The sequence below is a fragment of the Urocitellus parryii genome, chromosome 5 (genome assembly GCF_045843805.1).
Source record: "Urocitellus parryii isolate mUroPar1 chromosome 5, mUroPar1.hap1, whole genome shotgun sequence".
Lineage (NCBI taxonomy): Eukaryota > Metazoa > Chordata > Mammalia > Rodentia > Sciuridae > Urocitellus > Urocitellus parryii.
Window position 1 is genome coordinate 5,942,237 of NC_135535.1, and position 21,404 is coordinate 5,963,640.

The following is a 21,404-nucleotide window of genomic DNA, read 5'->3' on the forward strand; positions in this document are numbered from 1 at the left end:
TCTTGGCCTGGCCTGTCGCCCGCCCACCCGCGCTGCGCCTCCGCCAACCCCAGCAGCGGGCGGGTCCCTGCGCTGGGCATCGCGCCAACCTCGCTGTTCCCGTCTGTTCTATGGGGCAACAGTCACCCGTCTCAGGGGGCATAAAGGACAAAGCCAGCTTCGCCCCGGTTCGCTCAGCTCAGCCCTGGCCCCCATCTCCGCAGGGGCAGCCCAGTGCCTAGAGATGTTGTCCCTGGGCACCCCAGTCCTGGTCCCCGACGCGGCTGCCTGTTTCTCTAGGCCCCATCTCCTCATTGCGGAAATGCATGGCGTGATAGGACCAGGAGCACGCCAGGCCCTCGTGCCCCAACACAGGGCAGAGCTGGGCTCCTGTTTGCCTGGGTCACCCTCACTCGCTGTGCCTGACCTGGCGTCCACCCTGCAGTGCCTGGTACCTGCACCAGCCACTGTGGTTCATGGGGGTCCTCCTGGGGCCCAGGAGGGCTCCAGCTACATCTTCCCAGGCACAGCAGCCTGGAGCCTCCTTGGGGACCAGCCATGGGGACAGCATGACTTTCCAGGGACCTGGCATCTTCCTCTTTGTGGCCCCTTTTCCCACTAAACACACACACACACACACACACACACACACACACACACACAGTTGACTGTTAGCATAAGCACAAGTACAACCTGGGTTACATTCACTCCTCTTTCTTCTTAAAAAAAAAAAAAAAGGAACATTTGTGTACCCCAGGAAGTATGGTGGCCCTCAGCCCAGTGCCCTGTGTTCCTACTGGAGAGGCTGCCAGCCCCGCCCTCTTCCTGTAAGGAACTGAGGGCCTGGCAGGACGACAGACACCTCCCCTCAGGCCCAGGGAGGAGGCAGCACAGCCTCCTTCAGCCTCACCCCTGCTCTGCTGGGCTCTGTGCAGTGGGGCACCCCGAGAGCCAGGGATTGCTGTCCCCACATAGCTGCTCTACCCCAGGGCCAACGGGGGTGCGGAGGCCCCACCCTCAGTCCACTCACACCCCTTCACAGATGAGGCCGCTGCAGGTCTTAGGAGCCAGTCACCGGTCTCAGGGGTCATAAAGGACAAAGACGGAGACGCAAGGGCTGAGGCCCTTCTACTGTGCGTGCAGGCTCCCATGACTCCGCCTCTTGCCCTCCATCCCTGCAGACCCCACCTGATCCTGGAGCAGGGACAGCCCTCGCTGCCCCAGCTCCCCTCTTTCCCTCCGCCTCGTGTGATGTGACCACACCCTCCTGCAGTGGAATCTAGTCAACTCCTGGCACTTGAGAGTCCGCTCAGCTGGCGCCAAACTGACAACCGCCCTCCCCACCCCTGAGCCTTTGCGCACACTGCGCCCCTGCCTGGAGCGCCCTTCGCACCCCCTGGACGTCTCCACGTGCCCAAGCCTGCGGGGGCTCCAGTGTGCACCAGGAAGCTCCTCAGAACTCTGACTCCTTCCCGCATTCTAAGGAGATGGTGACCTCCTCCCCTGTAACTACAGAGCGCTGAGCTCAGGAGCCTGTCTTAGGCACTCGGCCTGTGCCCACCTTGAGAGATGTCCTCCTGGGTGCCTGGCTCTGGGTTGAGCCGTAGAGGATGTCACACACTCAAACCCAGCCCCTGGCTCAGTACATGGGGAAGGAGATATGGAAAACTCCCTCGAAATTCCCAGAGGACTCTTGCTCACATGCTCAGAGAGGTGAAGACACATGCCCACTGCGCGCAGCATGTACTCAGGATTCCTACCCAGGAAGTCCAGCCCACTCTCAGCTACAGTGTCATTGTTTTTGTTTTTGTTTTGGGGGGGGAGGGGGTCTGAGTGCAAACTGAACACAGTGTTTCCTGGTATTTATGTATGTGGTTGCTTTACCACATAAGTAATCCATGTTTATTATAAAAGAATTAGAAAATACAAAAAAAGAAAAAAATAAAACCATAGCCACCCATTTCCCAGCACCTGGACGGAAGCCCTGGTGAGCCCAGGTGCAGCTTCTGGCAAGAGGACCCTCCCCTGGAAATAGTTTTGTAACTTCTCTTCTTCCCCTTACAATAAATTAGATCTCTCTCTCTCTCTCTCTCTCTCTCTCTCTCTCTCTCTCTCTTTCATTAGCAAGCATTTGTCTACATTGTTTTGTTTTTACTGTGAAATGTTCTCAACAGAAATATCTATAAAATATAACAATAGGGATGCCAGGCTGGGGTGCCAGAGTCCTGCATTGTATTTCAAGGCCCTGGGGTCGACCCTCAGCACCCCCTTCCCAAAATAAGGATGCTGGGTGTGTCCCCCACCCTTGGTTCCTACACAGACATCACCAGTGGCCTAGGAGGCTAAGGTGCCCTGACTAGTGATTCCGCCCACCCCTCAAAGGTCACCTTGGCCCTGATTTGGGGGTTGAATATGCCCTTGCCTCTCCTTACAGTTTTGTTTTGTACCAGGGATTGAACTCAGGGGCACTCAACCACTGAGCCACATCCCCAGCGCTGTTTTGTATTTTATTTAGAGATAGGGTCTGAGTGGCTTAGCACCTTGATTTTTGCTAAGGCTAGCATTGAACCTGCGAATCTCCTGTCTCAGCCTCCCGAGCCGCTGGGATGACAAGCCTGCACCATGGCACCCGGCTCCTGATGGTTTTATTAGTGCCACCTCGGGACATTCCCCTGCTTGCTTTTGAGCAGCTGAGGAGCAGCACACACCTGGCTGGGGAGGAGCCAGGAGGTGGTCTCCTGGGAAGGCAAGACTCAGTTAAACCTCAGGGCACAGACCGGCCTCAGTGAGTCCCCAGAGGGGCTGTCAGAGGACAGGGCTGTGGGTATCCTTGTCGGGATGCCCGGGGACCTCAGAACTGTCTAAGGACATGGAGCAGAAAATGGTCAGGGGCCTGTTTTGTCTTCTTGCTTCTGAGCTCACTGCACGGTATTCGGATCTCAGGAGCCGGGTGTGATGAACCCAGCCTAATTCCATCTTAAGAGTGGGAGCCGGGGCTGGGGATGTGGCTCAAGAGGTAGCGCGCTCGTGCGGCCCGGGTTCGATCCTCAGCACCACATACAAACAAAGATTTTGTGTCTTTTTAATATTTAAAAAATAAATATTAAAAAATTCTCTCTCTGTCTTAAAAAAAAAGATTGGGAGCCTCTCCCCACAAAGTTAGTTTCTGTTTTACTATAAATTACTGCCATTTCTAAACTTGTTTGGGATTCCTGCCCGTGCCCTGATCACCCATGCCTGGCTCCCCCTGACCACATAACAACCCTCTGAAACCTCAATGGTGCCTCATAAATTCTGATGTTGGGATCTAAATTTACCCCCTACCTTGAAATATCAAGCCATGTGGATCATTAACCTCCTAACTGTCTTTGTATTATGCTTGTCAAAATCCTGTTACTGTAAGGTCTCAAGACACCCCCCCCCCATTTGCAACTTTTTGTGCTATAAAACCTTGTTCCTGGAGAGCTGGGGGCTGTCTCTAGCCCAGGGTTTTTGGGAGAGACACTCACTGGCCAGCTTTTGTGTTCACAAATACAAGCCTGCTTTATTTTTATTTAAAATCAGAGTCAGTGATCTTTTCTTTTTTCTTTTTTTTTTTTTAAATAAAGGCATTTTTTTTTTTAAAGAGAGAGTGAGAGAGGAGAGAGAGGGGAGAGAGAGAGAATTTTTTTTTAATATTTATTTATTTATTTTTAGTTCTCGGCGGACACAACATCTTTGTTGGTATGTGGTGCTGAGGATCGAACCCGGGCCGCACGCATGCCAGGCGAGCGCGCTACCGCTTGAGCCACATCCCCAGCCGTCAGTGATCTTTTCTTGGCGTCAAGGTTCAACAGTGACATTGGATGCTTCTGGACCAGGTAGACCGTGTGTCCTCAGCTGATCCAGGCAGCAGGGCACAGAGTGAGGAGGACAGGGCGCCATCAGGTTGTGATGAAGAGAGGCCAAGTACAGACAGGCACCTGGGCCGGACTCACCAGAACTTCTACTTTTTTTTTTTTTTTTTTTTTTTTTTTTTTTTGGTACCAGGGATTGAACCCAGGGGCACTCAACCACAGAGCCACATCCCCAGGCCATATATATATATATATATATATATATATATATATATATATATATATAGAGAGAGAGAGAGAGAGAGAGAGAGAGAGAGACAGGGTCTGAGTTGCTGAGGGCCTTGCTAACTTGCTGAGGCTGGCCTTGAACTCGCGATCTTCCTGCCTCAGTGACCCGAGTCTCTGAGATTACCAAGGTGTGCCCCTTTACCTCTCATCCTGCTGCTCAATGGGCAGCACAGCAGCAGGGACCTTGATCGTGACAGCTCTGGACACATCCCTGAATCATGCTGTTCCCAGGAGCCTGACATGCCCAGGACACACGTCACCTTGGGGTCTCCCTGCACCAGACCCCTGGGATGTCCTTGTCCTCTCTCCTGAATGGATCCTCATTTCCTGGATTTTATATCTGCTGTGGTTTGAACATTCCCACCAAAATTCATGAAAATTAATCCCCATTGTGAGATATGAAGAGGTGGGACCAGGGGACATGGGGGTAGAAAAGATGGTGGAATGAGATGGACATCATTACCCTAAGTACATGTATGAAGAAATGAATGATGTGACTCTACTTTGTGTACAACCAGAGACATGAAATGTTGTGCTCTAGATGTGTACTACGGATTATAGTGCATTCTGCTGTCATATATAACAAATCAGAAAGGTGTGGTGGTGCACACCTGTAATCCCATTCTTGGGAGGCTGAGGCAGGAGGATCACAAGTTGGAGGCCAGCCTGGGAAATGTAGTGAGATCCTGTCTCAAAATAAAATGAAAACGGCTGGGGATGGAGCTGAGTGGTAGAATGCTTGTCTAGCATGCATGAGGACCCAGGTCTCCATCTCAGCTCTGGGCGGGGCAGAGGGAGACAGAGAGAGACAGGAGAGACCAGATGGGACCTTTAGGAGATTAGTAGGTTTACTGTCGTCATGGTCTAATCCATTCATGAACTAGTGCATTGCAGGGTCCATGGGTCATCTCAAAGGTGGGTCTGTTATAAAGGGCAGTTTGACTCTGTCTCTTCCATGTTCCCCTCTTGCCACATGAAGCCCTGAATCACCCTGGGACTCTGCAGAGTCCCCACCATCAAGAAGGCCCTCACCACATATGGCCCCTTGACCTTGGGCCTTCCAGCCTGGTGACTTGCAAGCTGATTAAACCTCTCTTCTTTGTAAAGTACCCAGTCTGTGGTATCCAGTTACGGCAACAGAAAACAGATGGACACGATCATCCTCCTTATCGGTTCCCCTTTGGGTTAAGCCCGTCCCCCAGGAGTTCTTGATAAAGAGTGTGTGGAGGGGACCACTGTGAACCTCACGTTCTTCCCGTGGGGGAGATGAGGACCCAGGACTCTGAGGGTTTGCCATGTGCTAGGGCCACCTGGCTGCTGAGCCGGCGGGGTGTTCTGTTGCTGCAGACTGTGTGTGTAAGCCACTTGGTTCTTCCTGGAAGCTTAAGATTTGGGCCCCAGAGTTTGGAAAGTTCACATGGCTCCTCCCTCGTGTGGTCTGATTCGGTCCATTGGGCCAGCATTCAATAGGCCCTTTCAGTTTGGAAACCCCTCTTCTTTGTTTTGCAGAATTGGATAATTTCCTTCCCTCGGGTTTTCTCACTTCTCTTTTTGAATCCTGTTACTCAGGGTCCTGAACTTCCTGGGCTGCTCCTCTGACTTCCTCTCCTGGCCTATTTTTCAGGGTTTGCTTTTTTGTTTTATCCTCAACTTTCTCTTCAGGCCTTCTATGGAGCTTCTTCAATTCTGCTCTCTGATTATTTTATTTTATTTGTGGTACTGGGGATGAACTCAGGGGCACTCTATCTCTGAGCTACACGCTCAGCCCTTTTTATTTTGTTTTGAGACAGGGTCTTACTAAGTGGCTGAGGCTGTCTTGGGACTTGTGATGCTCCTGCATCAACCTCCCAAGTTGAGGGGTTACAGGTGTGTGCCCCCACGCTGGGCCTGCTCTCTCTCTTATTTTCAACACTCAAGAGATTTTTGTTGTTGTTGTTGTTCTCTGAATGCTCTTTTTTTTTTTTTTTAATGTGATTTCCTGGGGCTGGGGTTATGGCTCAGTGGTAGAGCCCTTGCCTCGCATGCTCAAGGCACTGGGTTTGATCCTCAGCACCACATAAAATAAATAAATAAAATGAAGGTCTTGTGTCCATCGGCCACTTAAAAAATTAAAGTAAAAATAAAATGTTGTTTCCTGTTCCTGTTTCACAGATGCAGCGTCTCCTCTTACCTAGAGATATCAGCCACAGTTTTCTTAAAAGCAATGCTTCTGTCTTCATAGTTTCCAAATTCTACAGGTTGCCTTTTTTTTCCCAGATTATGAGGGCTTTCAGATGCTTGGGTATCTTTGGCTGGATTCAAAGGAAGGAACAAAATAATCTCGTGGATGATATTTGTCAGTTTAACTTCAATATAAGGTGAACATCATGGGCCATTTGTCTGGAAATTCCCTGCATCGCCCATATCTAGGCCTTTCCTTTGGACTGGTCAGACTCCACAGTGTCCTCAAGTTCCTGGCCTGGAGAGTCAGGGTCTGGCTCCAGGTTTCTGGGTCCTCACTGGGGGAGAGACTGGAGCAGGGTTCTCCAATCATCATTCAGGGTTGACTGTTTCAGCAGACTGGGCACTTCACTGCTGTCCCTGGCATGCCTAGTCCCCTCTGGTTCGACCTTTTCCAAGCTCGCCCAGATGTTTGCCAGAGCGGAAAGGGCTCATCCAGGGGCCAGGGAGAGGGAGGGGATCAAAGGACCTAACCATTTTTTTTTCAAGAATATTCAAACATTCCCCTTTGCTTTACCTTCATTGACCCTCAGATCTAGAAGCAGCTGCTGCCACCAGTTCCTAAGTGTTTGAGGACTCTGTTGCATGACGAAGGGTGGGTTCTCTGCTTTCCCCACTGCTAAGAGGGATTTAGCCATCTGAGGTCACCAAGTCAGCTAATACCGGTTTATCTGCTTTTCAGCTTTCAGAGATCTTGTTGATGGGGTCCCTTTTCCTGTTCTCCCTGTCCTTGGGGGGTTAAACAATCCTTTCATGGGATTTATGGGCTTCCGGAGGCAGTGTGTGCTCAGTGCAAGTCTCAACTTGAAGATCTCTTCCACATTTTTATGACCACAGCATTCTATATGTTTGCAATATGGCACTTAATTAACTCCCCTAGTTGGACATGCAGTTCACCTCCACTTTTTCCTTGTCAAAAACCAGGCTGGCTGAATATGGTTGCACATGCCTGTAGTCCCATGGACTTAGGAGAATTGAGGCAAGAGGATCCTGAATTTGAGGCCAGCCTTGGCAATTTAGTGAAACCCTGTCCAAAAAAAAGTACTAAGCATGTACTCAGCTATAAATCCCCTCTGTGTTCAATCCCCAGTACCTTAAAAATAAATAAATAGGGCTGGGGTTGTGGCTTAGCAGTAGAGTGCTCACCTAGCGTGTGCAAAGCCCTGGGTTTGATCCTCAGCACCACATAAAAATAAATAAAATAAAACAAAGGTATTGTGTCCAAATACAACTAAAAAATAAATATTTAAAAACAAACAAACAAGGCTTCTGTGGACATCCTGAGTATTAGGTCTTTGCTTATTTGATTCTTCAGACAAACTCAGTGAAGTAGATTTGCTGATGTGGTTTTCTGTGGACTGAGTGATGTGTGTCCAATCATCATCTGTTGAACCCCAATCCCCAGGGCCAGGAGGTAGGGGTGGAGGCTCGTGAAAGGGATCAAAGGGATCAATACCCTTATTTAAGAAGAGACATGGGAGTTCTCGGTTTCTGCTCTCCATAATGGGATGAAGATACGAGAAGACAGCCTTCTCACCAGACATAGGATCTGCAAGGACCTTGATCTTGGACTTCCCAGCCTTCCCAGCCTTCAACATTGTGAGAAGTTTCTGTGATTTGGGCCCCTTCCCCAGCCTATGCATTCTTCCGTAGCAGCTGGAGTGAACTAAACTAAGACACGATTCTACCTAGAACTTCTCACCATGACGTGGTTCTCTGCAGGAGGATGTCAGGAAACGAGTGCAGACCAGAGGGGAAGGGTGGAGAGAGGTAAGGTCAGACTTGGACTCTCTCTCTCTGACCTGGCCTCACAACAGCTCTCAGAGCTGGATCACCCCAACTTCAATCCTCCTGTCAGAACCACCTGTCACTCAACCTTTGAGCCTTGTCTACTCATCTGTAAACTGAGGACAATAATTGCACCTAGGCATCGGCTGCTTGCTGTGAGGAATTCAATAAGGCTGAAAAATATCCAGGGCTTTGTTGAACAGCAGAAGATTTGTCGAGTGCGTATTACATGCTGGGAATCGTGTGTGGTTTGCAGGAAACATAAAAGAGAGCTGGTATCTTGCTTAGCCTTGGCAGAATCGTGTGCAAGAAAAAATGTGGGGGCTGGGGATGTGGCTCAAGCGGTAGCGCGCTCGCCTGGCATGCGTGCGGCCCGGGTTCGATCCTCAGCACCACATACCAACAAAGATGTTGTGTCCGCCGAGAACTAAAAAGTAAATATTTAAAATTCTCTCTCTCTCTCTCTCTCTCTCTCTCTCTCTCTCTCACTCTCTCTTAAAAAAAAAAAAAAGAAAAAATGTGGAAGACTTTCAAGTGCTCTTTACATTCTAGGTAGAAGGAAATATTACATTGCTTTGCATTATTTAGTCCATAAATACGTGCTGAGGGTTCGCTGTGGTGTGGTGCTATGAACTATTCTTGGCTGTAGAGGTTTAAGGAAACACACCGGTTAGCTTCCGGTCTTCCAGCCGCCCAGTCCCCAGCGGCGGCGGAAACGGTAACTGCGGAACCTTTCTCTTCCGCCCCTGGGTGCCAGGGGGAGCACGGCAGCAAATGCGCGAAGGACCACGCGGCGCTGCGCAGCTGCACTGGGGCCTCAGTCGCCACGGTAACAGGCGCTGAGCAGGTGTGTCACCATGCGCGCCCGGGTCGCGCGGGCCGCTGGGGCCTGGGGCTGGAGTGTCTGCTGCCGCCGCGGCGTCTCTAACTTCCCAGTACCTCCGCCGAGCGCGGTGGACGTGGCAGAGCTGCTACGAGGCGCGACGACAGCGGAGGAGCAGCCCTGGGCTGCGGCGGCGCGGCGGGCGCCCGGCCAGTGCTCGGTGCTGCTCTTCCCGGGCCAGGGCAGCCAAGTGGTGGGCATGGGCCGCGGTCTGCTCGGCTACCCGCGCGTCCGCGAGCTCTACGACGCCGCGCAGCGCGTGCTGGGCTACGACCTGCTGGAGCTGAGCCTGCACGGGCCGCAGGAGGACCTGGACCGCACGGTGCACTGCCAGCCCGCTGTCTTTGTGGCTTCGCTGGCCGCTGTCGAGAAGCTCCATCACCTGCAACCCGCGGTGAGGCCCGAGGGAAGGGGGTCTGCGCCCGGGCTCCCGCCTTCCAGGCCGGGTGCCTCCATAGCTGATGCTGGGCAGGCTCTTACCGAGTTCCGAGTTCCCGTAGGTGCCTTGCGCTGCTGTAGGCGGTTGGCGCGGTGCTCAAAAGGAGAATCCCTACCCAAGGGGAGGCGGTCCATAGTAAGAGCGCTGTGTCAATTACGTGGCATGTCAAAGATATCAGTTATAAAAGGAAATATAGAGCAGGGAATGGAGTTGGGAGCCGAAGTTGGTCCGTAATTGTTGAATTAATTATTGAATGATTCGTGTCATTGCCCTGGTGGTGGAATCCAGGGCCTCAGGAATGGTGGGCAAGTGTTGAACCACACAGCTACACCCCCAGCCTCTATTAAATGATTTTAAAAGGATTAAGCTTCATCCTTAAATGAAGGATCATTGAGAAGATGACATTTTGAGGTGGCTTCACTTGAAAGTGAAGTTAATGGCTGTTAATATTGAATAGTATCAAGACAGTAGATGTTAAGCTAATACTTGAGGGTCTTTCAGTTTTACAGCTACCTTGTGAAGTAAATACTGTTGTTATAGATGAGGAAAGGAGACTCAGGGATATAAATAGATTAGTTAAGTTGGCCTCTTGAGTCTTGATAATAACATTTACTCAGTGCTTACTGAGGTCCAGCTCTGTGCTGAGCTCTTTATTGACAATATCTTCACGAAATTCCCTTGGCAGTGACATGAGGAAGGTCTTTCTTGCCCTCATTTCACAGAGGGGGCTCAAGAGCGATAGGGGAGCTCTCCCAAGCTAAGAAATCCAGTCTCTGTGACTCTAAATTCATGCCTTTAATTTCTGCACTTAACTTTTACATACCTTGTGGCCTGGGAGGCTGCTTCAGGCTGGAACAAGAGAATCCAGAGCCTTGGGTTGGGCAGTATGTTACCAGACATGACTAGGCTTTAGCCTGCCTTACCAGGAAATTTCCTCATCAGTAAAAGGCTGGACGCAATGAATGTCAGAGCCACCTGTTGACCGTCTTCTAGGTAGAGCACCAAGCCAGCAGAACTTGGCTTATGATGATGCTAAATACTCTCATCCCTCAGGTGCAGAGCCCTGGAACTAAGCTCTCCCAGAGAATTTGACCTCGTTTTTTGCATCTCTCACTGCAGGTTATTGAAAATTGTATTGCTGCTGCTGGATTCAGTGTGGGAGAATTTGCAGCCCTAGTGTTTGCTGGAGCCATGGAATTTTCTGAAGGTACACAGACAGGGGCTTAGCTTTGCATGTGTGGGGAGATGATATTGCTGGACTCACTAGGATAAGGGACACTGTCACAAATGATACTGAACTTACTCAGGAGTGATAGGGAAGGGAACCCAGGAATGGGGTGACATTGGATCTCAAGGACCCTATTTCACCACGATTCCATTTGAAGCCTGAAGGACTCAGTAGGGATTTCCCTTTCTGTTTTGTAATCTCATGAAATCTGCATGCTCTTCTGTCTTTCCCCCCTACCTTGTACCTTTGTAGGCCATTCACACATGCCCATGCCTGTCACTCCTGGTAGATGCTCAGTGGATCTTCATTAAATAAATGGAATATATTAATGTCAGATCCTTGCTGGACATGGTAGCCAGCCTGTGATCTCAACGACTTGGAAGACTGAAGCAGGAGGATCCCTTGAGCCCAGGATTTTGAAGCAGGCCCAGGCAACATAGTGAGACCCCATGATAGAGAGATTTTTGCTTATGACCAAATAGGGAAAAGACTTGACATTTCTTTATAGAAGACACACACATGGCACAAAAAAATAAAATAAAATAAAAAACAACACAAAAAGATATACAACATCACTAAATATCACGGAAATACAGATCAGTACCACAATGAAATAGTACTTCATACCCAGGTATGGTGGTGCATACCTATAATCCCAGTGACTTGGGAGGCTAGATAGGAGAATGGCAAGTTCAAGGCCAGCCTTAGCAAATTATCAAGACCCTGTCTCAAATAATAAAAACGAAAGGACTGGAGACGTAGTTCCGTGGTAGAGCGCTTGTCTAGCATTTGTGAAGACATGGATTCCATCCCCAGCACCACAAGAAGAGAAAGAGTATTTTATACCCACTAGGACAGCTTTAGATAAAAAAAAAAAAAAAAAGAAGAGGAGGAGGAGGATGAAAGAAAATAAGCATTGAGAACAATGTAGAAAAATAGGAACCCTCATACATAGCTGGTAGAAATATAAAATAGGGGCTGGGGATGTGGCTCAAGCGGTAGCGCACTCGCCTAGCATGTATGCGGCCCGGGTTCGATCCTCAGCACCACATACAAATGAAGATGTTGTGTCCATCGAGAACTAAGAAAAAAAAATAAATGTTAAAATTCTCTCTCTCTCTGTCCCCCCCTCTCTCTCACTCTCTCTTTAAAAAAAAAAAAAAAAAGAAAGAAATATAAAATAGTTCAACTACTGTGGAAAACAGTTTTGACAAACATGTGACCCAACAATTCTGCTCATAGATATACACCTAAGAAATTAGAACATGTCCACACAGAAAAACTTGTACACAGATTTTTATAGCAGCATTATTTACAATAGCCAAAAGGTAGGTTGATCAGATGAATGTGGATAAACAAATTGATTCGCCAGATGGGAGAATATTTTTTAGTCATAAAAAGGAATAAAGAGGGCTGGGGATGTGGCTCAAGCGGTAGCATGCTCGCCTGGCATGCGCGCAGTACTGGGTTCGATCCTCAGCACCACATACAAACAAAGATGTTGTGTCCCCCGAAAACTAAAAAATAAATACTTAAAAAAAAAAAAAAAAAAGGAATAAAGAGCTGGATGTGGTGGTGCTTGCTTATAATCCCAGCAGCTTGGGAGGCTGAGGCAGGAGTATCCCAAGTTCAAGGCCAGCCTCAGCAACTTAGCGAGACCCTGTCTTTTTTTTTTTTTTTTTTTTAAAGAGAGAGTGAGAGAGGAGAGAGAGAGAGAGAGAATTTTTTTTTAATATTTATTTTTAGTTCTCGGCGGACACAACATCTTTGTTGGTATGTGGTGCTGAGGATCGAACCCGGGCCGCACGCACGCCAGGCGAGCGCGCTACCGCTTGAGCCACATCCCCAGCCCAAGACCCTGTCTTAAATTAAAAATAAAAAGGACTGGACTGGGGATGTGGCTCAGTGATTAAGTGCCCCTGGGTTTAACCTCTAGTACCCCCCCACACCATTTTTTTTTTTTTTTAAATAAAAAGGAATAGAGTCCTGGTATGTGCTGCAGCATGGCTGAACCTTAGAAACATCCTAGGTGAGAGAATCAGACCTAGGGGATGGTGCCTTTTATAAGAAACATCCAGGAGCTACGGAAGGGACTCAGGGGAAGAGCACCTGTCTGGGAGGTGTAAGGCTCTGGGTTCCATCCCCAGCACTGCAAAAATCGAAACTAGAAAAAAAGAAATGTCCAGACTGCATGAATCCAATCCATAGAGACAGCAGATTACAGGTGACCAGGGGTGGAGAGAGGAAGAAAGGGGAATGGAGTGTGGTGGGATCCCCCAACCCCAAACTGGGGATTGAACCCAGGGTACTCTACCGTAGCCCTTTTTGTCCTTTATTTTGAGACAGGGTCTTGCTAAATTACCCAGGCTGGGCTTGGACCTGTGATCTTCCTCCTTCAGTTGGATTATCATCTGTGCCCACTCGGCTGGCTCACCTCCGCTATTTAAACAAAGTGTTATAGCACTATTCAGGAAATGAAAAGGGGAGAGTTTCATATTTCCATATCCTAGTAAAACTAGTACCTGTAGAATTAATTATATATATATATATATATATATATATATATATATATATATATATATGCAATTTGCAGAATTACAATATATTCACGATTTTGGGTTGAGTTTTTCATTTGACATTTGCTTGGCTGTTGCTCTCAAGCCAGCATGGAGAGTTCCACAGCTCCCCCACCTCCCTAATGTTCTTTCTTTGCTTTCTCTTATGGGCTCCTTTGTTGTCACTGGAATCGAAGCTAGGGGCACACTAGCTATATCCCCATATCCTCAGATCCCTTTTTAAAAATTTTTTTTCAGACAGTCTTTCTAAGTTGCTGAGGCTGGCCTGGAACTTGCAATCTTCCTGCCTCAGCCTCCAGAGTTGCTGGGATGACAGGCGTATGCTACCATGTCTAGCTCTACCACAGGCTCTTAGTAATATATGTGCTGCACAGTTTCTGGGATGAGGGACTAAACCCTATACACGTATCTTAAGCGCTGAGTACATGAGGCATGTCACAGAGAAAGCTTGTGGACTTGACCTTGGGGACCTCCGTTGCCCGGCAAGCCTGGGTGGGTTCTTTCATCTCTTTTAGACGTGGTCTGCCCTTCCCTGCCCAGGAAGTAGACCCAGGACCCGCAGGGGTGACTGTAGTCACAGCCATTCTCACATCACAGTCACTGGCCCTGACTGTGGGGGCTGAGCCCTGTTCTCTCAACATTTTTATTCATGTTTTATTGAAATTCATTTACTTGTTTGTGCTTGTACAGCAGCCCATGTATCTGTTGGTTCTTGGTGGTTTTGTTTTTTTCAATATGATTTCTCTTAAACAATAATAGAAATTCCTAGTCTTCACAACAACCCAGGCAGATGGGGTGTTTTGGTCCTCATCTTACTAACCAGAAATTTCAACCAGTCAGAGGTTCTGGGCAGTGCAGCTACCATTTGCTCTCTGTCCTTACTGGGCTGCTCAACATGGCTGAGATGTTGACATCAGGGACCAGACAATTTCTAGTTTGAGGGGCCCTGTCCTTCGCCCGGTAGGATGGTCTCTCCTGGCCTGTACCTGTCACGTGTCAGTAGACTCCCCAAGCTGTGACCAGCAGAAAGTGTCTCCCGACCCTGCCTGAGGTAGAATCACCCTGGTTGAGAATCCCTGTCCTCCACCACCCAGGTTTCCAGGTAGGAGGCCCCTCAGGCTGCCGCGTAGTAACAAGGAGGACTCCTTGCTTTGGACAGCAGAAGTAATCCCTCTGCATGCAGACACAAACAGGTAGAACTGCGGCCCTCTGGGCTGTAATAAACATCAGTGTCAACATCTGTCTGGGCTTCCCTCCTTCATTGTATGTTTTGATTTTTCCAAATGCATCTCTTTCTGGGTAGGTCTGTATGCAGTGAAGGTTCGAGCTGAGGCCATGCAGGAAGCTTCAGAAGCTGTTCCCAGTGGGATGTTATCTGTCCTCGGCCAGCCTCGGTCCAAGTTCAACTTTGCCTGTTTGGAAGCCCAGAAGCACTGCAAGTCATTGGGCATAGAGAGTCCTGTGTGTGAGGTGGCCAGCTATCTCTTTCCTGATTGCAGGGTGATTTCAGGACACCTAGAGGTTGGTGTTGATGGGAACCACCTTCATAGGGCCCAGTCCAGCAGGGCAGGCAGGAGTCGCTGTGTACCTGTGAGGCCCCCATGCTGGAGTGGGTGCCCGGCCAAGCGTGGTGAGGGGACTGTGTGGTAGAGAGTGCTGCAGAGGCAGGGGTCAGGAGGCTAGGATACAGCCCACTGCACCCCAGTAGAAGGGGTCCTGAAGAAATAGCCCAGTCCGCATGTAAGCTCCAGGGACTGGATCAGGCAATCCTCAGGGCCTCTCTGACCTGGTTGCTTCCTTTGAGGAAGAGCTGCTGTCTGTTGGATTGCTCTGCCTCACCCTGCTTTTCGGTAGGGGGTCTGGTTTTGCCCACAGGTGAATTTCCTTCCTCTTTCCTTTCATTTGCTGCTTCCCCAGACGTCACTAATCAAGCATCTGCTGTTTAACAAGCACTGGGGGCACTGGGACTGATTAGTCAGAGTTCCTGCTGCTAAAGACCTGCAAGGACAGGTGGTTCCAGGCCAGGGGCACAGGAAACATCAGGCTGAACTAGGGCCTGGGGCACAGAATATGCATCTAAAAGACAAGGAGGAACTTGCCAGGAGGGGGCGTCCTAAGCAGAGGCAGGAACCCCAGGGAAAGAATAACTGGGGACCAAGTGTCTCTGGCCTCTGGGTGAGTGCAGCAGAACCCACGTGAGGGCCTGGTATGTACAAGTCTTACCTAGTGCACCTGCCCTCCGCCCTGCGCCACAGGGAAGGGAGTCTCTCTCTCTCTCTCTCTCTCTCTCTCTCTCTCTCTCTCTCTCTCTCTCTCTCTCTCTCTCTCTCTCTTTTTGATACTGGAGCTTGAACCTGGGGCACACTCTACCACTGAATTACATCCCATCTTTTTTTTTCCTTTTTGTTAACAGGTTCTAACTGAATGACAGAGGGTCTTATTGTGTTGCTGAGGCTGACCTTGAACTGACCTCCTGCGTCAGCCTTCCAAACTGGAAGGATCCTTATTCCCATTTCACACTCAGGAACCTGAGGCAGGAGGAGATGCAAGTGCTTGGAGATGACAGAGGCAGATGGTTTTTTGAGACAGGGTCTTGCTGAGTTGCCCAGGCTGACGTCAATCTTGTAGTCCCCCTGCCTCAGCCTCCCCAGTGGCTGGGATTAAAGGCGTACACTACAGCTCCTGGCTAGAGGCAGAATTTGAACCCAAGTCTTTCTCACTGTGGAATTAGAGTCCTCCACCTGATCATGCCCAGATGGTCCCTTCTAAGGGCTTGCTCTAGGCCCATGTCCTCAGATGTCCCTCTAAATCAGCCAAAGCCCACAGGGCCTCTTATGACTGTTCTGACTTGATGGACAGGTCAGTTAATTGGGGAGTAGCCCCGAAGTGTCCAGGAGAGGCCCCTGGTCAGGTAGGAATCTCTTCCACAGTGTTCCTGCCACATCCCATCTACTGTAGGTAAGGACTCCTGGAAGTCCGGTACCCAAGGAAGTGCAAAGAACTCAGGGAAGAGAGGGCACCTGAGCAAGAGGTCCACCAATTGATATTGAGAAAACTCCTTGAGTCTGCTAGGCCAATGCCTGGGCCAGGGGGTATCTGTAGAGTAGCCTGCTGAGCCTTTTGATTGAGACTTTGACTCCTGTGGCCCTAACCCGGGGCTTGAGTTGGCTTAGCAACCTTGAGCAGGTTCAGAAACCTGACCTGGAATGTGCTTGGAGACCACAGATGCCACGGAGGTGCCCTGAGTGGCTGTCCACATAGATGCAGGTCATAAAGACAGCGTAGGCATGGTGGACTGCTACAGGGTTCTGGAGGCCCCTGGTCAGAAGACTCAAAGCTCCTGGGGCACTTCCTCAGATGGACTGAGGATGATAATAAACTTGAAGTCCCAGGACAGATCATTCCCAGTTGTGCTATAGGAGCCAGCAACCCAAACCTCTTGGTGGCCACAGCATGCTGCATAGTGCCCTCTCGTGGTACTTGCCTGTCCTGCTGGGCTCCGCTGACCATTTTCACCCCAGAGTTCAGACTGCTAGGTCACCCTCTGTGGAACCTGATAGACTAAAGACAAGGAAAGTGTGGTGTGGGCTTCACTGGTCAATGTATGTCCCACAGTCGTGCCTGGATGGGCAGTGAACGATTTCCCTGTGGGGCTGGAGGATGCAAACAGAGATCAGTTAACAAACCAAAGTGGTAATCCCTCCTACCCTTTTAGGGGAGAGATAGCTGTCCTGTTATTATAATGACTTTCCAGTGGACATGGTGGATGATGAAAATTTATAACGCTTATATAGCAATTTTATGCTAAGTAGAGTTCTCATAGCCCTGGAGATAACTATTGTCATCCCCATTTTACAAATGAGGAAACTGAGGCACAAGTAAAGTAAAAGTGCCTGTGATCATGTATCTACATGGGATCAATTTCAGTCCTACCTCAAGTGCACTAGGGAGCACCTCTTGTTGCCTGTGCCCTGCCTCTGAGCAGGCTGGGAGTGGTGTCAGGAGCAGTTGTCCTGCACAGAACTCCTTTAGCAGCCCCACTGTGGCTAGGCTCGGTTGTTTACTGTTTTAAAGGCCTTTGCAGATCACAACCTACTGATAGCTGCAGGGCTTTCTCAGCTGAGCTGCCTATTTCATGAGCTTCCTGAAAGGGGGCTTAGATTTTGCCTCTTTATTCTGGTCTTGAAGATTATGGAGGAACAAGAAGCAGGCTGGTAACACTGAGGAGAGGGGACAATTCTAATGGAGAATGAACACACCTGGGAGACGCTCTTAGGCAGCACATCTGAGGAGTCTCCTGGGCAGCCTTATAGAGTGGGCGAAAGGGACGAGAGGGAAGAGGTTCAAAGATATGAAGTCACTGCCTGAACCACCAGAGTGGTCAGCACTGAGACGGGGACAGACCCACATTTCCACATTGGCAACTTTTCAGAGATTCTGTGGTCACTTTCTCACTAGGGGCATGGGAATGGTCAGCTCTGTAAAGCAGGATCTCTGGGACACGGCACACACCGGCCCCTTCACCTGGGACTAAAGATGTGAATTAGGTTCTCACGCAAGGGCTCACGGGACTAAACCTGTGTGCACATGGGAGAAACGCACTGCTGAGCCCAGGCCAGGAACTTGGTCCCAGCGAGGACCATGCCTCTGCCCCTGGGTTCCTTCCCAAGACCTCCTGGCTGAGCCTCTTCTCCCCCCTCAGGCTCTGCGGTTTCTCCAGAAGAATTCCTCCAGGTACCACTTCAGACGCACCAAGATGCTGCCTGTGAGCGGCGGCTTCCACACCCGCCTCATGGAGCCCGCTGTGCAGCCCCTGGCACAGGTTTTAAAGACAGTGGCCATCAGGAAGCCGCTGGTGGCTGTCTACTCTAACGTCAGTGGGAGCAGGTACCTCCACCCCACGCACATCCGGCAGCTGCTGGGGCAGCAGGTGGTGTCCCCGGTGAAGTGGGAGCAGACCATGCACGCCATCTATGAGAGGAGGAGGGGCACCGAGTTCCCGGGCACGTGGGAAGTGGGCCCTGGCCAGCAGCTGGGGAGCATCCTGAGGAGCTGCAACCTGAAGGCCTGGAAGGGCTACAGCCACGTGGACGTGCTGCGGGCCAGCGAGGACCCGGACGCGGACCTGGACCCCAGAGAGTCTCCCCGGTGACTGCTGAGGGCTGGAGACCCTGGGCAGAGCCGGTGAGCTGGGCCTGCCCTCCCGGCCGCCGGCTGCCCCGGCAGGAGAGGGAAGGTGGGCCCGTGCCCAGGGCCACCTGAGGAGCACCGAGAGGGAGGGCTTCTTTCCATGACTCAGCCACTCCTCCTCCTTGTGAAGACCAAGGCCACCTGGGCACTGGGCACCTGCAGAGCTGGACGCCTGCCGCCCCTTCAGACAGGCAGGGTTTGCCCCATGGAGCTGGTGCCCTGCCCTGTGGATGCTGAGGACACACCAGCATGGCCTCAGCCAGGCCAGAGCCAGAGGGGCCCTGCACTGCCCTGCAACCTGCCAGTCACCTGGGGCCACACTCCTGGCTCCTTTGTCCCTGAATCTAACAGGCTTAGGATCTAAGTGACCTTGGCAGCCACACTGCCCACCCCTCACTCAGCCGCATTCCTATAGCCAGGGAGCACATGTGAAGTCCTGCCGTGTGCCAGAGAGCAGGTGGCCTCTGCCCTGGCAGAGCTCCCTGAGCAAGCTGGGCACTGTGGTGTGCTGAGGCAGGGAGGACGGCTGGGCCCTGACCCCCCCAGCGAGCCCCAACCTCTTTATGAAGTGCCACCCATGGTCACACCGGTCACTGCCTGTGGCCCCAGGAGCCAAGCAAGACTCTCTGAGGTCCAGCTGTGCAAGCTGACATTAAATACCAGCCACTCTGAGCTCTGCACCTGGTGTTTCCATCTCTCAGTGACAGGGGAATATCTCAGTGGGAATGAAGCCCCTGGATTGTCTTAAAACAGGACTGTTACTTAGGCACAAGTCACACCCTGGATGGGGGCTTCTCATTTTCAATTCTGTAGTGTTTCTGCCCAGGACCCTGTTAGCCTCTGGGCAGAAACTGTCCATGTATGGGCCAGGCCCCCTCTGTCCTGGCTTCAGGCCACTCCACGCCTAAGCAGTGCTTCCAGGCATTGTGACCTCAGAATGTCCCCCAGGTTTCCCTACAGCCCTGGCTGAGGACCACTGCGGAGCTCCCCCCAGAACTCAGTTCTCATCACAGCCTCCTCTGAGTATCATCCAGGGCATGGAGCCCTTTAGAAAGGACTTTTTATTTCCTCCCTTTTGTTTGAAGTCGGGGTCTGGCTGAGTGCAGTGGCGCTGCCTGTATTCCCCACAGGGAGCCCAGAGTCACCTTAACCCTCTGTGGGCACATGATGGGCCCCTCATGCCTCCTTGGTCTGAGGGAAGTCCCTCCACTGTCCCCAGACAGCCTGTACCCCAGCAGGCCCAGTGGCCGTCCCCAGGGCCAGGTCTCTTCTACCACCTTGGCTGGCCCAGGGGCCTGCTCAGGGTTCTGCTGTGTGGAGGGCTTCAGGAATCAAGAGGCACTAGATGACCAGTGGATTTTCTGAGCCGTTATTCACCAAGACCCGCCTCCACACAGGGCTGGGCTCTGTGTGAGGTGGGTCAAGTGTGGAGGGAATGTGCCAGTCCTGATTCTTGCAGTGTCCCAGGCCTTGGGGACAGTGAAGACTGCTGGGCCCTGCTGCAGCCAGGGATGGGTGGAAGCAGCCTGAAGCCAGATGTGCAGGCAGCAGCTGGCCTGTGAAGGGGGCAGTCCTCGCAGGCAGCCTCCTGGGCACTGCCTCTTGCCCTCTGGTGGGTGCACTGCCTGGCATGAGCACCAAGGTGCCAGCCCAGGGTCACAGCTGCGTTGGTGAGGAGAGGCTGCAGCCACATGCCTGTGTCAGAGGCTCAGCCAGGTCCCTGTCCTGGAATGGTCTGTGGGAGATGCTGTGTAAGACCCTGACCTAAGTCAACTTCTACCTCCTTTGCCATGCCCAGGCCACAGTAGGAATTAGGGACTATGGGATGTCTGTCTTGAATAATCTGATTTATTGTCCTCAAATTTTTGGACTAATCTGTAAGATCCATCAGGTTTTCTTACTGGTAAAATCAGGGTATTGGGGCCACAATTGTTGCTCAGTGGTAGAACTGGTCGCCTAGCATGTGTGAGACACTGGGTTCCATCCCTGGCACTGTAGAGAATCAGATGTGACTGCGCTACTATTACTGTCCTTGATGGAGTCTGCCTGCAAACGGGATATTCTGTCAAGGTATAGATAGGTAACAGCGGACATGCTTGAAAACGAGGTGGCTGCTGTCCTTGGGAGGACTTGCCTGCAAACGGGATGTTCTGCCAAGTGGGCTAGGAGGGCGCTGAGAAAATTTTTATTATCTGTTCTTTACAAAGAGCAGAGCTCAACATACTCCGGGCCGAGAATAGATTAGCCATGAGAAGCGGGTCACTTCTGATTAGAAAGTAAAACTTCTGTATGCTATGTTTAATTAGCTGAAAGACCTGATTTATTGATGTTGGAAAGCTGCCTTCTTTGTTCACAATACTATAAAAAGATTGCTTGTACACAATAAAGGACTTTTTTTTTTCTGCTGCTGCTTTGCTTGCTCTGCTTCTTTCTTTTCCCATGCTGACCTGCAAGTGAATTACTGCAACATGGCACCACATAAAAATAGAAACAAATAAAGTTACTGTATCAATCTACAACTAAAAAATATATATTTAAAAAACATCGGGGTATTATAAAGGGACATGCTGGGTTCAAGGAGGCCATCTTTAAGCAGTTCTGTATTGCAGGTTGTAATCCTCCTCTCTCTTCAAGAGGGATCAGGTATTGTTTTCTGTTGTTTCTCCTATAATTTTTAGTTCAATGTGTATTGGGGTAAACTTAATCCCTTTCAATTTCCCTCTTTTGTCCAGACCTCAGGAAGAATCTTTTCTTCCTCCTTGGCAGTTAGAAGGTCAAAGGAAACTTGAATTTCCCTAGGACTAATTTTCAATCCGATTCCTAGTATGGCCATTAAGTCTCAACCTAAGAGATTGGTCCCTGCTTTAGGCACAAAGAGGAACTCTTTTTGGGTCTATTTTTGTATCTTAGTTGGGTCTTTTAAAAAATGGAGACATTAAACTGAGCGTGGTGGCTCACACCTGTAATCCCAGCAGCG

General features: G+C 50.4%; 1 protein-coding gene across 1 annotated transcript; it reads left to right on the top strand.

Moving 5' to 3' along the window:
- The first annotated feature begins 8,939 nt into the window (after positions 1–8,939).
- Positions 8,940–20,823, top strand: Mcat (malonyl-CoA-acyl carrier protein transacylase). The gene is made up of 4 exons (XM_026394362.2): positions 8,940–9,388; positions 10,553–10,640; positions 14,541–14,758; positions 17,940–20,823. The coding sequence occupies exons 1-4, from the start codon at positions 8,969–8,971 to the stop codon at positions 18,387–18,389; spliced, it is 1,176 nt and encodes a 391-aa protein (XP_026250147.2). The 5' UTR covers positions 8,940–8,968; the 3' UTR covers positions 18,390–20,823.
- Positions 20,824–21,404: the final 581 nt, after the last annotated feature.

What these genes read in the sequence shown, in the direction of transcription:
- Mcat (XM_026394362.2), top strand. Translation starts at nt 8,969, where the DNA reads ATGCGCGCCCGGGTCGCGCGGGCCGCTGGGGCCTGGGGCTGGAGTGTC. An exon ending in TCCATCACCTGCAACCCGCG is followed by an intron (nt 9,389 to 10,552) that starts GTGAGGCCCGAG and finishes CTCTCACTGCAG; the next exon opens with GTTATTGAAAATTGTATTGC. An exon ending in TGATTTCAGGACACCTAGAG is followed by an intron (nt 14,759 to 17,939) that starts GTTGGTGTTGAT and finishes CTCCCCCCTCAG; the next exon opens with GCTCTGCGGTTTCTCCAGAA.